Source organism: Giraffa tippelskirchi, chromosome 4 (assembly GCF_054371585.1).
Source record: "Giraffa tippelskirchi isolate mGirTip1 chromosome 4, T2T-mGirTip1v1.2.pri, whole genome shotgun sequence".
Taxonomy (NCBI): domain Eukaryota; kingdom Metazoa; phylum Chordata; class Mammalia; order Artiodactyla; family Giraffidae; genus Giraffa; species Giraffa tippelskirchi.
This window is the reverse complement of record NC_137278.1, coordinates 2,771,839-2,787,048: the sequence shown is the minus strand read 5'-3', so window position 1 is coordinate 2,787,048 and position 15,210 is coordinate 2,771,839. Positions and strand designations below refer to the sequence as shown.

General features: G+C 60.2%; 3 protein-coding genes across 11 annotated transcripts in view; 1 reads left to right on the top strand and 2 right to left on the bottom strand.

Annotated features, from left to right (window-relative positions):
- Positions 1 to 97: 97 nt before the first annotated feature.
- On the bottom strand, positions 98 to 4,035 carry SURF1 (SURF1 cytochrome c oxidase assembly factor). 4 transcript variants are annotated; one of them, XM_081590563.1, is made up of 9 exons: positions 3,909 to 4,035; positions 3,761 to 3,812; positions 2,667 to 2,800; positions 2,504 to 2,586; positions 1,641 to 1,832; positions 826 to 898; positions 586 to 748; positions 348 to 465; positions 98 to 270 (listed from the first exon to the last, which is right to left on the bottom strand). In XM_081590563.1, the coding sequence occupies exons 1-9, from the start codon at positions 4,011 to 4,013 to the stop codon at positions 201 to 203; spliced, it is 990 nt and encodes a 329-aa protein (XP_081446689.1). In that variant the 5' UTR covers positions 4,014 to 4,035; the 3' UTR covers positions 98 to 200. The 4 variants fall into 4 exon arrangements, with proteins under 4 accessions (XP_081446689.1, XP_081446690.1, XP_081446691.1 ...); XM_081590564.1 differs by having other exon boundaries at positions 348 to 429; XM_081590565.1 differs by lacking the exon at positions 2,667 to 2,800 and having other exon boundaries at positions 348 to 429.
- Positions 4,036 to 4,121: 86 nt separating this feature from the next.
- SURF2 (surfeit 2) lies at positions 4,122 to 8,196 on the top strand. Of its 2 annotated transcripts, none has more exons than XM_081590573.1 (6): positions 4,122 to 4,242; positions 4,340 to 4,494; positions 5,688 to 5,791; positions 6,598 to 6,783; positions 6,964 to 7,130; positions 7,679 to 8,196. In XM_081590573.1, the coding sequence occupies exons 1-6, from the start codon at positions 4,165 to 4,167 to the stop codon at positions 7,760 to 7,762; spliced, it is 774 nt and encodes a 257-aa protein (XP_081446699.1). In that variant the 5' UTR covers positions 4,122 to 4,164; the 3' UTR covers positions 7,763 to 8,196. The 2 variants fall into 2 exon arrangements, with proteins under 2 accessions (XP_081446699.1, XP_081446700.1); XM_081590574.1 differs by having other exon boundaries at positions 6,964 to 7,133; positions 7,685 to 8,196.
- The window catches only part of SURF4 (surfeit 4), an 11,690-nt gene continuing 4,523 nt past the window's right edge, over positions 8,044 to 15,210 (bottom strand). The window contains exons 2-6 of one of the 5 annotated variants that reach the window (XM_081590567.1): positions 12,730 to 12,973; positions 12,140 to 12,216; positions 11,587 to 11,630; positions 11,015 to 11,201; positions 8,044 to 10,347 (exon numbers count right to left, since the gene is read on the bottom strand). In XM_081590567.1, coding sequence (XP_081446693.1) covers positions 10,081 to 10,347; positions 11,015 to 11,201; positions 11,587 to 11,630; positions 12,140 to 12,216; positions 12,730 to 12,973 — 819 coding nt within the window. In that variant the 3' untranslated portion in view covers positions 8,044 to 10,080. Of the gene's footprint in view, positions 10,348 to 11,014; positions 11,202 to 11,586; positions 11,631 to 12,139; positions 12,240 to 12,639; positions 12,974 to 15,210 lie in introns of all 5 variants that reach the window. The other 4 variants (XM_081590571.1, XM_081590570.1, XM_081590569.1 and 1 more) reach the window with 4 other exon arrangements.

Genomic DNA, 15,210 nt, shown 5'->3' with positions numbered 1-15,210 from the left:
CCACTGAAGGTGGGTGTGTGGGTGGGTGTGTGTCCAGCTTCTTGAAAGGCTGTCTTAGGTGGTACATTGGAGTTTGGGTGGAAAGAAAGGCACTTGGTGTGGTGTAGAGATTTATTTATACCAAGAGCATGTGTTCAGCATAAAACCAAATCTCTTGCAGTGGCTTCGGTTGTTCAGGGGTAGGCTGACTTCTGCTAACCTCACACACCAGGAGTCCAACTTAGGAACTTCTTGCACCACAGATAGGATGTGGCCGCACAGAGTCCGTACCTTGGTTTGAGAAGCAGGGAACACGGTCAGCGTCGGGGGTGGGGGGAGGGAGCGGGCGAGGCTGGGCCGGGGCTCACCAGGTGATGATGTACTGCAAGTGCTCATTCCGCAGCGTGACTCTGGTCTGCCCTCCAATGGGCCCTCCAGGGACTGTGCTCTCTGCAGGGACAGCAAGCCCCTTGATGTTCTCAGCACCTGTCAAGCAAAATCGGGCACGCCCGCCCACCGACACACCCGCCGGGCTGTAAAGGACAGGAGGGGAGGTGTCTAGCCAGGGTAACAGGAAGGCATTGGGGTGTGCCAGTCATAACATACTGAAGTCAGCATCGATGAAGATGGGCTCTGCGCCTGTGAGCCTGGCCATGGCCTCCAGGTCCCGGTAATGCCAGTGGTTCCGTTCCGGGTTATTCTCGGGGACAAAAGGCTTCCGGGTCTCTGTGAGCCTCACCATCCCCACCAGGTCCACTTCCCCCTCAATCTGAGGGAAGGTGAGAGATGCTGTTTCTCTACAGAGCTGGACAGCTCCTCCCGGAGAGGACGGTCCATGCCCCTTACCTGGCCTTTGTGTCGTGTGTCTGGATTCACCTTCCTCCTGGGCACAAACCCTCTGTTCACCAGAATGGTGATTCTAGAGGAGTAAGAACACGCTGTTTCAGGCAGGGAAGAGGTTCTGAACAGGTGATCACTAGTGGTCATTGGGGGCCTCAGGAAAGACAGCACAGGGAAAGATTTCAGGAGCGCGAGCTGGGGCGGTGGCTCCAGCCCCAAGAGTACTGGGGGTTCACGCCCTCCCCACCGCCAACCTCTGCTGTGTTTCACCAGCTGCATCACAGCCAGTGACTGACATCTCCCCCCTGCCTCTCCCTTCAGCTCCTGCCTTCAGTCCCCTGTCCTGACCTAGCTGCAGCACTGGGGCCCATCCAGCACCTAAAACCAGAAGGCGGAGGCTGAGGCCCTGGGGTTTCCTTCGTAGGCCAATGCTCTAGTTTTGGATCTTGGTGCGGGGGGTGGGGAGCAGTGCTGCGGGAGTGGTACTGAGTACATACCACTTCCTACTCAAACAGCGTCTTGGGAAGGCTCCCCTGACCCAAAACCCTCCACGCAAGGCTGGGGTTCCTCTGCTGGCCCCTCCTGTCGCCCCCTAATCATTAAATGTGTCAGCCACTGAACAGTTTTTCCAAAGATACCTGTTTCGTTCTTCCCCTTCAGAGCTCGACAACGCAAACGAAGTTCAGTAATTAGTTGCCTTAATAACACCAGGATGACATTTCAAATTCTCCAAGGAGTTAAGCTGTCTGGGTAGCTTGGATTCCCCGGGGTAGGGGGCCGAGAAGGAACGTGAGAACCAGTACCTCTGCCAGGCCACTCACCCCAGCTCAGTGCAATGGAAGGGAGTGACCACGTAGGCACCGCTCTCGGCTGCAGATGAGAGCCGGCCGGCGTCCCGGGCCTCTCGGGCAGGGTCCACCATCGTTCGCGGCATCATGTACAGCTCTTTGGAGTGGTCAAAGTGCCCCCTGACCTTCACAGGCCTGTACTCCAGGTTCTTCAATTCCATTGGGCTATACGGGGTGGGAAAAGGGGAGCCGAGACCCACTTGAGGGTCCGCAGACCACAAGGCCCACCATGGCCTCAGCAGTGATGCAGAAGGTGAAGCACAGGACTGTGGGGGCTGCAGGGCTGCATGCTGTGCCCTCTAAGGGGGGCTGAGTCCTTGGAAGCTACGTGGGAATGAGGATCTGTGCTGCCAAACGGTCCTCGTTTTCAAGAAAAGCTTAAAGCTGTGGACTCCTGTGTGAACTCAGTAAAACACGGGGGCCAAAGTGACCACTTGCAAGGCAAATACGACCCACTGTCTGCTCCCTTGAATGGAAACCATCATGACAACAGCTGTCCTTCTAGGTGAGTGCTTTTAAACGAGGGGAGGAGGCAGGAGAACCACTAGGCACATTTTCAAAACGGCACTCATGTCCAGACACGACAGACGTCTGCACTCCCGCCACCTAAGAACTTCTGCTACGGGAGGCAGGCAGCACTGCGGGGCCCCTCAGTACACTGGGCCTGGAGATGCGTGAAGCCCAAAGGCCTTTCTACACGTGTGTGTCAGGCAGCAGCTGGGTGTCAACAAGAAGCCTAGCAGAACCACTGATGAGTCAGGAAGGCAAGCTGCAGCCAGGCCCCACTGCTGACCTTGAGCAAGCCCAGCCCCAGCTGGGCAGCCGCACAAACTCACTCTGCGGGCAGTGGGATGGGCTCGGCCATAACTCTGGACTCCAGCTCTGCGATCAACTGTAGCTTCCACTTCCGACGCTGGACCTGTGGGCACAGGGCGTAAGCCCAAGTGGGCGGCAGCACGGTCAAGGGCTCAGGGCCAGGAGAGCCACGTCAGCCTTTACCTGCCACGTCCCCAGGCCAAAGGCAGTCACAGGAATGAGAAGCAAAAACCAGCGGAGGAAGGACTCATCTTCGGTTTTTGTGGCAGTTGCTTCGGCTGAAGAGCTGCTACACCTGCTGGGCCTCCAGGCCAACCCTAGGAGGTGTCACAGCATGGGCATGGGGCCGGAAGCCCTGGAACGAAGAACTGGAGTGGCCAATTCCTCGAAGCTGCCCTGACTGCCTGAGAGAACGTGGTCACAGGAAGAGGGCCAGGCCACCACAGGCAGTCGGAGCCAACCAGCAGCACCTGCGTCAAGTCCAGCTCCTGACCCAGGGCCTGGCGCAGGACATCCACTCAGTGGACAGTCACTGACTGAATGAGATCCAGCTTAGGTCCTGGCTCTGCCACCCACCATGACCCTGGGTAACTCATGGCTTTCTTGCAAGAACATGCTGAGATGTATCCTGTCACTTAGACGCACGGACTGCCCGTGCTCTGCAGAGACAGAATGTGATACACTTCAGGAAAGTGGTTTACAGAGCTCTCAGAACGACTTTTCTCTTGTTCAGTTCAGTTCAGTCGCTCAGTCGTGTCCGACTCTTCGCGACTCCGTGAACTGCAGCACGCCAGGCCTCCCTGTCCATTACCAACTCCTGGAGTTTACCCAAACTCATGTCCATCGAGCCGCTCATAAATTGAAAGTTGGGAAAACGTGCACAAGAGGTACCTTTAAGCTCTCAGAGCGTGAGTCCCAAGCATCCTAGGTCTTAGGGATGGTTAAAAAAAAGCAAGCCTGGAGTAGAGTTACAGCCGCTTTTGCAGGGCGCACAGCGCTCTATACACAAACACCCTTTGCTGAACCTCGGGGACCACATGCAAACTCTACAGACTAGCCATGCTTTCCTTTAGGATCCCAGACGGCTTCGGTCTCGGGTCGGCCCCGCCGGCCGGGCGGCTGCACGGAGAACAGCCCGCGTGCACACAGGGCCCGACTCCCGAGGCTGGGGCGGCAGTTTCAGAGCTTATCGCGACACCCTCGCCCCCCGGCAAAGTGGACGCACGGACTGAAAGGCTTTCCCGGGGCGCCTGGGGCGTCCCTGCACGAGAACTCACCTGCGCGCGGGGCGACCCCCAGGACGCTCCTCCAGACAACGCTGGCCGGGGCCTGCGGAGACGCGAGGAGCCGGCTGAGCTCGCCCACTCCGAGGGCGCGCCCGGCCGGCCGCACCCCCGCCCGGCCGCACCACCCCGGTCCGCTCACCGGCCCCGTGCCCGCCGCGCACAGCAGCGGCCGCAGCCCCGCCGCGCGCAGCCCTAGGTACCGCGCCGCCGCCGCCGCCGCCGCCGCCGCCGCCGCCGCCGCCATCGCCCCCCCCCCGCTCACTTCCGGGCCATGGAGGCGTCTGCTTCCGGAGTGTTGCTCGGCCCCGCCCCCGCTCGCCCCGCCCCGCCCCCGCCCCGCCCCCTGATACACGTGTTTCCGGCGAAGGTCTGTACCCAGCTCCGCGCGCCGAGCCATGAGCGAGCTGCCCGCCGACGTACGCGCCTTTCTGCGCGAGCACCCGAGTCTGCGGCTGGAGCCCGGCGCCTGCAAGGTGGGGGCGGGGCGGGGCTGGGGTGCGGGAACCCCACGGCGGGCCCCGAGACCCCCACCACCCGGACCCCGTGACCGCGCCGCGCTCCCGCCCGCAGGTGCGGTGCGCTCTGACGGGCCACGAGCTGCCCTGTCGCTTGCCCGAGCTCCAGGTCTACACCCGCGGCAAGAAGTACCGGCGGCTGGTCCGCGCCTCCCCGGCCTTCGACTACGCCGAGTTCGAGCCGCACATCGTGGCCAGCACCAAGAACCCGTACGTGGCCGGACCGGGGCGGGGCGGGGCGGCGGGGCACTGCCGGGGAGGCCCGGGGAGGGACATTTCCTAGTGCTGAGTCTGGCCGGGGCTGGGTAGACTCCGGAGCCCCGACCCCTCCCCTCAGAGATGCGGCCAGTTCGGCAGCGCCCACCCTCCCGTCAGATAGGACACTTGAGATGCAGGTGGGAGTTCTGGAGCTGTGAGTCACCTGGGACCCCAGTGAGGCCCCCGTCTCGTTCATGTTTGTATGTGTGTGTGTTCAGTCGCTCAGTCGTGTCCGACTCTTGGCTACCCTGTGGGCTGCAGCGCACCAGGCTTCTCTGTCCTTCACCATCTCCTGGAGTTTGCTCAAATTCATGTCCACTGAGTCGGTGATGCTAGCTAACCATCTCATCCTCTGTCGTCCCCTCTCCCCTTGCTCTGAATCTTTCCCAACTTCAGGGTCTTTTCCACTGAGTCGGCTCTTCGCATCCGGTGGTCAAAGTGTTGGAGCTTCAGCTTCAGCATCAGTCCTTCCAGTGAATATTCGGGGTTGATTTCCTTTAGAAGTGACTGGTTTGATTTTGCTGCAGAAGGGACTCTCAAAGGTCTTCTCCAGCATCACAGTTCAAAAGCATCAGTTATTCGGCTCTCAACCTTTTTTATGGTCCAACTCTCACATTCCTACGTGACTGCTGGATGGTACTGCATTACAGTGGTGCCATCTGCATATGTGAGGTTGATACTTCGTTTCCTTTTTGTAAACACGAGATTTGCCACCTGGGCCTGTGTGCTTTGTAGAGGGTTGGCGCACTGGTGCTTTGTCACCTGAGGTTCTGAAGGCGGTCATTTTCCTTCTTTAGTTTAAAGGAGAGCTTTGATTTAGCTGAGAAGGCACGGTTGACAATAGTGGTCAAGATAAAAGGGGACGGCAGACAGTTCCACCGTCCAGCACTTTGTGAAGCGGTAGTCCATATGCCTCTCCTGCGGGAGCAGTCTGGGGAGGCGGGCCAGGCTGTCGAGGCCTGTTTTCTGGGTGGACAGTGAGGCTGTCTGGAGGAGTGGCAGGCTGCAGTGGCTTGGAAGCTTCAAATCCTGATGCCTAAGCCACATGGCAGACCTCCCCCATCAGACTTTCTAGGGGTGATTCTAAGACGTGGCCATGGTAGAGAGCTGTGGGTCTGGACCCTGGCTTGTGAACTGTCCCTTAGGCACCAGCTGTTCTGCAAACTCACCCTGCGACACATCAACAAGTCCCCGGAGCACGTGCTGAGGCATACCCAGGGCCAGCGGTACCAGAGGGCGCTGCGGAAGTGTAAGTAGCCTCGGGGGACATGGGTGTCTGGGTGCTTGCGTGCTCTCCCCAGGACCAGCACCCCTAGAAGGCAGAAGCTGCAGCCCGGTCAGCCTTTGGTGGCCCTTGGTGGATGCACCAGGCCTGGTCCCAGCACGGTGAGGAGAGGGTGATGGTAGAGACGGCACAGAGCGAACAGCAGACTCCAGAGTGACGCAGGTTGGGTTAAGTGCTGTGAAGAAGACGGTGCTGAACCTCACCAGGTGGGCCTGCCTTACCCAGGAGGCTCTCTGAGGGTTTCTCTCCAGATAGGACTTGAGGGGCTGTGGGGAGAGTGCTCGGCTTGGCTGTGGGGGGTTCTGTAGGATGGCTACTGTGCCACCAGGCAAGGTGGGCTTAGAAAGGCAGGTGGGGATGAAACCACAGAAGCTCTTGGCAGCTTTGAATGGGAGTGCGCTGGAGGGTTAGAGCCGGGACTTCATGGAGCCGCATCATCCAGGGAGGGGTCCCAGCTGTTGTGCCTGAGGGGACTTCAGTCTCTGGGTGGCAGGCTGGCGTGGCTTCCTGTGCCTGCTTGGCCCCCTCCCAGCTGCGGCTTCCTGGAAAAGTGGCTGGAGCCGAAGGAATGGGTGCTCCGGGCCCATTCAGTCTCCGCTGTCCTGCCCCTGGCCCGCACCCCCACGCACCCGGCTGCTCTCCCAGGAGGAGCCGAGCTAAAGGCTCTCCTGATGTTTCCCTGGGGAGAAAGGTGGCAGGGCCGAGGCCGAGCCCAGCTGTGTACTGGGGAGACGCGAGGGAGCCAGGCAACGTACCGGTCTGTCTCGCAGATGAGGAGTGTCAGGAGCAGGGCGTGGAGTTCGTGCCGGCCTGCCTCCTGCACAAGAGGAGGAGGGAAGACCAGCAGGACAGTGACGGGCCGCCACGTCCTAGAGAAGCCTTCTGGGAACCCCCGTCCAGCGATGACGGCGCCGCCCCGGGTGACAGTGAAGACAGCATGACAGACCTGTACCCGCGTAAGCTAGCATGCGGCCCCCCCCACCTCTCCTCCGGGTCGGGTCACAGCTGTCCCCGCGGATCCCATCGGCAAGCAGCTCCCTCCCGCTGCGTGTCCTCCTCTGGTCCTGGGCCTGGCTGACCCCTCGGCACAGGTGGTGCACTTGACCTAAGACAGCCCAAACCTCTACCCCTTGCAGCTGAGCTGTTCACCAAGAAGGACCTGGAAGCGACCGGGCCCGGGGACAGCACTGACAACTTTCTGACAGAGGACAAGGCCGAGAGGCCGAGGTGCCCCGCACAGAGAGGCCCTGAAGACAGCGGGGCCCTGGGAGTGGGCCGGGGGCACGTACTCAAGCGCAGGAAGGTAGTGCTATCCCCTAGCAGCGGCTTCCTGGAGCCTTGGGTTTCAGCTTCTTTAGAAAAAAATCAGATACCTTTTTTTTTTTTAACAGCTGAAAATTTCAAGCCAGCAGTATAGGAGACAGGCGCTGGCGGGGCTGCTCGGTGGGGGCGGGGCTGCCTCCTGGTCTGCGCCTGCGCAGAAGAGGCTGCACGGAGCCGACTCAGGGCCCCCGGTCTAAGGCAGGGCGGCCCCGAGCGCAGCGCAGGAACCTCGAGGAGGGGACTCGATCAGAGCCTCCGGAACCTCTGAGACTGGGGCAGGAAAGAAGGTTCCGTCAGTGACACAGCACTGGGCCGGTAGAGGGCAGGGCAGGGCTGTGCGGTTGGGGTTTGAATGCTGCCTTTAACTGCCCCGCCGAGTGTTCATGGAAGCCGCAGGCAGAAAGCTGCCCAGGGGTTCCCACTAAAGTCCCTTACTCTCTGCAGGCTGGGCTTGGGGGGCAGGCTCACAGCACCCCGGCATGGCATCAGAATGCCCCCACCGACGGGAATTCTCTGTTTATGCCACAGAAACAGTCCAGCTTCTTGAAAAAGAAGTTCAAAAGTCACCACTGCAAACCTAAGAGCTTCAGCTCTTTTAAACAGTCGGGTTAATGGAAGGTCGCTGGGGAAAACACATCTTGAGAGAATTCTGAAAGTCCTCGGAAGCTGCCCGCCAGGGTCCCCGCTGGTCCAGTGTCCCAAGACCTGCTCCACACTCCTCGTTTGCTGCCCCTGCACGGCTGGGGTCTGACCCCCACCCCTAGGGAGCAGTGGGGACCCCAAAGGAAGACCTCCGTCTGGACACCGTCTCCGGCGACGCCTGGAAGGGGCACCCAGGGAGAGCCCTGGCCAGGCCCCTACCTGGCTGGAGGACACCAGAGGACCACACTGCATACAACAAATGCCATTATTTATTTTGACGTGTCTCCAAAAATCAAAATGTTTTCAAACACAACTAAGATATAAAATACAGCATGAGATTTATACCTATTTCCCACAGAGAGCAAAAAAAGATTTTTTTTTCCCATAAATTGTTTTTGCTAAAACCAATTTAGTAGGTCCTTTTTCCTATTCTTACATGAGCATCTACCCCTGCCCCGAGCACTAGCCCACTCAGGGACAGGGGAGGTGGACTGGTGACCAGGGGTCAGTCTGTTTTTACAAACCAAAAACTATACCCTGCCAAACAGTGCCGCAAGCAGCTGCGGCCTAGCCAAGTGGGCTGTTCCCTGGGGCCGGGAGGCTGGGGTACCTGGGCAGGGGTGTGCAGAGAGAGGCCACCCTGCCTACACTGAGACATGGAGTCAGAACCCCCTTCGTGTGGGAGCACCCCAGGGATGGAAGTAGAAAGCCCTCCAACCTTATAAATACTTGGGGAGTAGGGAAGTGGGTCCTGGGGGTGGGGTATAAGGAGCCTCTGCAGTGGGGGTCTCGGGGAGGTGGGGGGACACACGGGTGGTGCTGGAAAGATGGCAATGGCTCCCCTCGGGTTAGCTGGGTCCAGACGGTAGGGAAGGTTCTAGCAGCTCTAGTGGGTAAGAGCCAGCCTCCCCCTGCCCTGTGAAGCTGGCCAGGGGCTCGAGTGGGTCGGTGTAGGGGTGGTTCCCCGCCTCACCCTGGCTCGACATGGAGGTCTTTGTGGATCCAGGTTCAGGACTGGCCCCGGAAGCCCCAGGGAAGGCCCTCGGGTCAGGATCACACCCCCAGCAGATGAATCTAGAGAAGATGAGGCCAGCTCCAAGGCAAGGCTTGTGAGATCTCAGAGGGCCTGGTCCCCAGGAGGGCCTGGGGAGGGGCCCGGGGTAGCCCGGGTGGTCACCTCGGGGCATCTGCTCCAGGTGGACGAGCGAGGAACAAGCTCATGGCCCCGCCCCCAAGAAGAGAAACACAGTATAAGGCAATGTTAGAAAACTTTAAATACAGGATCAAGATCCAATCGGTAAGGCATCAGAAATCGTAAAAAGTAACTGGGGCTGCATTCAGCATAGCAAATAGACAATCTGAGCAAGCAGCGGCCTCGTGAGGGCGGGGAGCGAGCAGGGCTGGGGGGCGCCGGGCCGGCTGCGGCTCTGGGACGGGTCGGCCTGAGGTAACTGGTCTGAGCACCCGCTCTGGCCCAGCCCTGCCCGCGGCGGCGGCTGCTCCCCGGCTGGGCACGCGGGCACCGACGAGGCCCACGTGCTGCCAGGCCTGGGTGAAGGCCCCCGCGGGCTCTGGGCGGCTTTTCTGAGGGCCTCGTCCCCGCTATGAGCCCCTTGCGCTCCCAGGCATCGCCCCGCGGAAACCACACCGACCCCGGCCAATTCTCTGAGGAATGCCCTGACGGTAACTGCGGCCTCGGCTGCCGCTCTAATACTGCCTTATTCTTTGGGTCTGGGGTTTCTCTCAACGCTCTCACTGGCCCTATAAAGGGGTCACAGCGCAGGGCGGAGACCACGGGGAAGGCACTGGTGCGGGTCTGAACCAGTGTGTGGATGTTGGGCTGGGCCACCCCAAATCATTGAGCAGTTTTAGCTAAAAAGGTAAACTTCAAAAAAAAAAAAAGAGGGAGACTGCTTTGAATGATACACGAATGTATCTGCTCACAGTACAGCTTCAAGGTCCCCCACCCCAAAAATGAAACAAAAAAAAAATTGGGTTGACAGGCCACAGCCAAGCAAGTTGCTCACTCCAACAAGCCACAGCCCTGCCTTGGGGCGGGGGGCGCTGACCTCAGGCCGGCAGGCTCTGCGCGGTCAGATACCAGGCTGTGGGTCCATAGCAGGTTTAGCTGTTAATTATCAGGTGTCTGCAAATAAAGTTCTCAAAACATCTGTGCCTTTACCAAGGGAGGGAAGGGAAGAGGGTACAGGAGATGCTGGCAGTTACTCGAATCCACCCTGAACCAGTCCTCAACGGCCGCGGGTCCCAGCCAGGCAGGGAGGACTCCGTTACCATTCTTTCTTCTTCTCGTCCATGGACACCCCCCCGGGGCCCAGCGCCACCACCAGGAGCAAGCCTCCGATCACCGACATGGTCTGGAAGAAGTCGTACTTGAGGAAGTCGTGCATGGGCTTGTAGACGGGAATGGTCCAGAAAGCGTTGAAGTACACGTTGATGGCAAACAGCCAGATGACAAGAGTCAAGGCGGCCAGCTTGGTTTTGAAGCCGACGGCCACCAAAATCATCAGAGCCGTGCCCACGATGTTCTGGAGGATCTGCATGGGTCGGAAGGTATGGAATGAGGATGTGGAGAAGAGACGTGTCCCATTTGGCAGGCAGGCGAGTCCCAGCTGCCTGCGTCCCCGCAGGCCCCGCGCTAGGGTGGAGTAACTCAGGGCGTGCTGAGAGCCGGCATCACAAGCAGGGAAGGAAAAGAGGTGCTCCCGCGGCGAGGGTGGCAGATGGCCACCCGGGCAGAGCGAAGTCTGCAGTTCACAGGGGTTATCAGCGGGCCTCACTCATGGCTGACCCTAGGTGCCCTGTTAGCTGGGACCACACTCCCCGGGGCTGCTCAGGACCAACCGCTCCCTGCCCTCAGCTCCAGGAGCCCCTCCTGGGGACCTGCCCAGCCAGGGCCCCAGTTCTATAAGCTCCTAGGGGTCAAGGATGAAGCCTTTGACTCTGCAACCCCAACCCCTGGTGTACACGCTGCAGACAGGCGTGCCCGGAAGGAGAGAGAAGCAGGTGGCTGCGCTGTGAACCTGCATCCCCAGCTGGAGGAGCCCTGCGGTGAGGTCAGGGCAGCTTCCTGGCCCTGAGAACTCAGCAGCGTCATGCCTCCTTGCACAGGACCGTTCTGATGGCCCCTTGGTGGTGTGCGGTGCACAGGGAGGAGGGGGCAGCGCCCTTCTAGAAGGTCGGGGATCAACCAGGGACACGTACCGAGAAGAAGCTGGCGTCAAAGTGAAGCAGCGTCATGAACATCAAGACCAGCAAGACCCGGCCTCCGAGCTGCATGTACTGCTTGGGGGAGCTCTCGCGCATGGTGGGGACGCCCGCGAACATGCTCTTGCCTTCGGAACGGGACTCAGCCAGCAGCAGCAGCAAGCCTCCTCCCAGGGCCAGGTTCCTGCAGGACACACCCCCACAGCGTTCGCTCAGGCCCACCAGGCCCCGCGAGAGCCAGGCGGACCGGGTCAGAGGCCCCGGCAGGAAGGGGACTCCGCTGACCCCTGCGGACAGGACCGGAGACACAGATGAGTCTGCGCCCCACCGAGGGGCCCGGGCGGGCTCTCCTGCTGACCAGCGCTCCCCCTGGAGTCTCAAGCCCTCATGAGACTGGGGGTTCTCACCTATGTTCTCGGGGTTCGGGGACGGGGAGGAAAAGGCCTCACCAACGTCCACTACAGAGTCTAGGAAGCACAGTTTTGACCCAGAGCAACTCACTTCACCCAATCGCTACTGAGTTTAGAGACATAAGGAGATACAGTAGTCACCAACCAGAAGACACCTACCTCATCAGAAACTTCAAGTCCCATAAAATGCTGTAGGCGATCGTCTGAGGGACAGAGGAGAGAAACTGGAGTCTCAGCGTTTTCAGACAAATTTGTGTTTCTACAGAATTAACAGTATCAGGCAATTCTTCCAATATACGTGAGAAATCTAAATACAAGACAGACAAAACCCTTTCGGGACACCAACAGCCCCAAACTCAGCAACAGGCTCAGCGTCCCTCGGGGTGGGTGGTGGCCCGGACCTGTCAACAAGCTCCTGCTTCCCCAGATGGTTCTGGAGGACACAGTGGCTCCAAGACCCGATCCGGATGAAATGTGAGCTAAATATTTCATGAGTAGCTACGTGTTCTCTGTGAAGCAGAGAACCCTGTGACCTGCTGCCTTGTCAGAAGGAACTCGGGGAAGTGGCCAACAGTGGAAGCCCGGAGCTCGGCCCGAAGCACTTCCAGGCAGACCAGGGCGGGCTGAAAGGGGAGCGGGGCTGAGTCCTCACGGCGCCTCTGCCCCAGGGACTCAGCTCTAAGCAGAGCGAGGAGGAGGGAGACCCGCTCACCTGCAGCGCGATGATGCCGAAGAGCCCGAAGCAGGCGTACTGCACGAAGTTCCTGCTCAGCACCAGGATGCAGCCAGCTGGAAGGAGGCTGAGGTCAGGGCTGTGGCCCCTCACCGGGCCGCTGCCTCCGCGGCAGCCCAGCCACCCACCCCGAGCAAAAAGCAACCTCTGGCAGGGAATGGCCTTAACCTATCAAAAGCCCTGGTCCAGAAAGCGGACTCCTGGCTAGAGTCGCCGTCTGTTACAGGCAGCTCTACTGGGAGCCGCAGTCCTGTCCTGGCCCCTGCCGTGCAGGGGACGGAGGGTGGCGCCGAGGACGGTCAGGGGGTGCCGGGCCCAAAACCCACGCGGCCCGCCCTTCTCCGTTTACCTCTGTCATCCTTTCCAGACCCCGCGTTTGGGGTGCCTCGGCTCCTCAGTGGCCGTCCCCCAGCCCCCTGCACCTCCTGCTCCGGGCACTGAACCCAGGGCCGCAAAGCAACGTGGCCAGGACTACATACAGGGCAGCCAGCCGCGGGCCGGCAGGGCTAGCTCCCAGCCCGCCCGGCGCCCTGGAGGAGGGAGACCCTCGGGGGTGTGGGCGCACTCACTCAGCTGCCCGAGCAGGTTGAGGAAGACGAAGGAGGAGGCCAGCAGGTAGCCGCAGCTCCAGGTGGTGTCGATGTAGTCCCGCTGCTCGCCCCACTGGAACCACATGCGGATGCCGTCCTCCAGGAACGTGCTGATGAGGCAGAGGCGCGCCACGTGCGGCAAGTACTGCTTCGTGACGCGCAGGAACTGCGGAGCCAGGACAGCCTCGGTGAGCGCGGCGCCCGCTCCCAGCCCTGCCCGGCCCTGCCCGGCGGTCGGGGCCGGGGTGGGGGAGGGGGGACCTCAGGCCGGCCCCCGCCCTCCCCTCTGTCGGGTGTGCGTCTGTGGGTCGACGACAGTCATCACCCCTGGAACTGCAGCAGGACCCCACGTCCACGCTCAGTCAACAGCATGGGCAGCCAGACTGGCCCGTGACAGACTCAGCGGGCCCTTGGGGACGCCCTGGCCCAGGGTCTCTCTGCCGCACTACTACCCCGGCACGCGCTCCGTGTCTGTCGTGGGGCATCCACGAAGGCCGTGAGAGCCTGCCTGGCCTCGCTAGCTACCCTCGAGCTGCTGGGGCAGCCCCACTCCCATGCTGACAGCCAGAAACGCCTGCAGACGCAGCTTCCTCCTGCCCTGTGCCAGCCAGGCCGCTTACGATGGCCGACCGAGAAACAAACACGCAACTCGGAACCGAGGGATGAGTGTCACTCGGCTGAACCGCGCGCACTTTCTCTTCCCAAGCACTCGAAGCTGAGGGACCAAGGGAAAGACGCCCCGTGACACAGGACAGCAGCAGGAACTGGGGCGAAAGGTCGGTCCCCGCCCCCGCGACCTGTGTGTCAGGGGCCAGAGTCCGAAGGGCACCCGTGAGTCTGACCCCTCGAGGGGACATGGACTCCGCGTCACAACCTCTGAGGCTGGCTAAGCTGCCGCTGGAATAAACGAAGGTGTGCCTGGGAGCGTCTCTTCGCTTCTGGCGTTTTGAAAAGCTGACCGACAGTCCTGGTGCTGCTAAACCGGCCACTACGGTGAGCAAGCAGCCTGCTGTTCAGACCAACCTTTAGTTGTCAGTTCTGGCTTAGTCAGCAGAGACGCCTCCCCTCCCCCGGCTCTGGGCCACAGTGGCCTCGCCTGAGGACAGAGGTGACAAGCCAGGTGTCCACCCTCTCCAAGTCCCAGAGCCTGAGCCCCGAGGCATCGCCTGTGCACGCGTCTCCTTGGCCCCTGACCCCCACGGAATCGCGCCAGGGTCCCAGTGAGAGAGGGAGGTGCACAGACAGGCCAGCAGGCGGGCCTGGGGCAGGAAGCCAGGACTGAGACCGACGGCTTGTGCCCTCACCCTGGCTCTGACCCCACCGGCTGGCACACTGTGGACAAGCTGAGTGAATGCTTTGGTGGTGTGGTGGGGGCAGGGGGTCTCTACTATCCTACAAACTGAGGACCAGTGGGTTAAGGGTTGTGAAGATTCTTTCCAACCTTAATGAGCAGAGGAAAAAAGAGAAGGACAACAGACCTCGTCTTTAAAAGGAAAAAAAAAGGGGATCCCAAATACACCTACATGAACTCTGGAGTCCCCATAGGATAGAAGCACTTCAGATCAGCTGTGGGGACAGCGGACACCACACACCCTCCCGTTTCTGCCTCAGGGCCTGAATCAAAACGCCCAGCAGTGGGGTAATCACCCAGCCTGGTAGGCCCAGCCACCAGCCAAGAAGCCCTGGCGACAACACAGGCCTCAGCAGTGTGTCGCAACCGGGGGAAAACCATATGAGGCTGGCACAGCCCCCCGGGAGGGCAGTGTGGACTGTGAATCCCAGGCGGGGGGCCGACTCGCCTCCACTGGCCCCTAAACCACAAGACGCAGGCGGTGTTTAAAGCCTCCATGACATGTCTGCGCTCTTAATTTGGGTGTCTGGGTCAAGGGGATTAGAGAGCGGCGGAGAGAAGCTCCCTTTGGAAAGGTAATTCACTCCCTCCTCCGAGTGTGGACATGCCAAGACAGATATCTCTCTGCGTTAGAAAAAAATGCAAAAATTCAGGTATCTGCGCTCTGAGCTAAGCACATCTCGGCGATAAAGAATCTGCCTGCCAATGTAGGAGACGTGGGTTTGATTCCTGGGTTAGAAAGATCCCCTGGAGAAGGAAATGGCAACCTACCACTCCAGTATTCCTGCCTGGGAAATCCCATGGACAGAGGAGCCTGGTGGGCTACAGCCCATGGGGTCGCAAAGAGGTAAACATCACTTAGCAGCTAAACAACGTGGGCTATGTTTAGGGCTATTTGATAAGTCAGGCTGATCCAGAGCCTCTCTGAAACCAGCCATCCTCTAATGAGCACCTGTTTGGATTGAACACAGAAGACGGCCAGGTGTGACGACGTGAGACCAGACCCGATTTACGTCTTGCCTGCACACGTGCTCTCAGGGTCTGGGCCCTGCACCCACACTGCGCTGCTGCAGACACTGCCCCCTGTCTGCAGATGCCAGCTGGCGGTG

Coding starts and splice junctions, on each gene's coding strand:
- SURF1 (XM_081590563.1), bottom strand. CDS start 4,013: ATGGCGGCGGCGGCGGCGGCGGCGGCGGCGGCGGCGGCGGCGCGGTAC. Junction 3,813..3,908: donor GCGCGGCGGGCACGGGGCCG/GTGAGCGGACCG, acceptor GCGTCTCCGCAG/GCCCCGGCCAGCGTTGTCTG. Junction 466..585: donor CTTCATCGATGCTGACTTCA/GTATGTTATGAC, acceptor TTTGCTTGACAG/GTGCTGAGAACATCAAGGGG.
- SURF2 (XM_081590573.1), top strand. CDS start 4,165: ATGAGCGAGCTGCCCGCCGACGTACGCGCCTTTCTGCGCGAGCACCCG. Junction 4,243..4,339: donor TGGAGCCCGGCGCCTGCAAG/GTGGGGGCGGGG, acceptor TCCCGCCCGCAG/GTGCGGTGCGCTCTGACGGG. Junction 7,131..7,678: donor ACGTACTCAAGCGCAGGAAG/GTAGTGCTATCC, acceptor TTTATGCCACAG/AAACAGTCCAGCTTCTTGAA.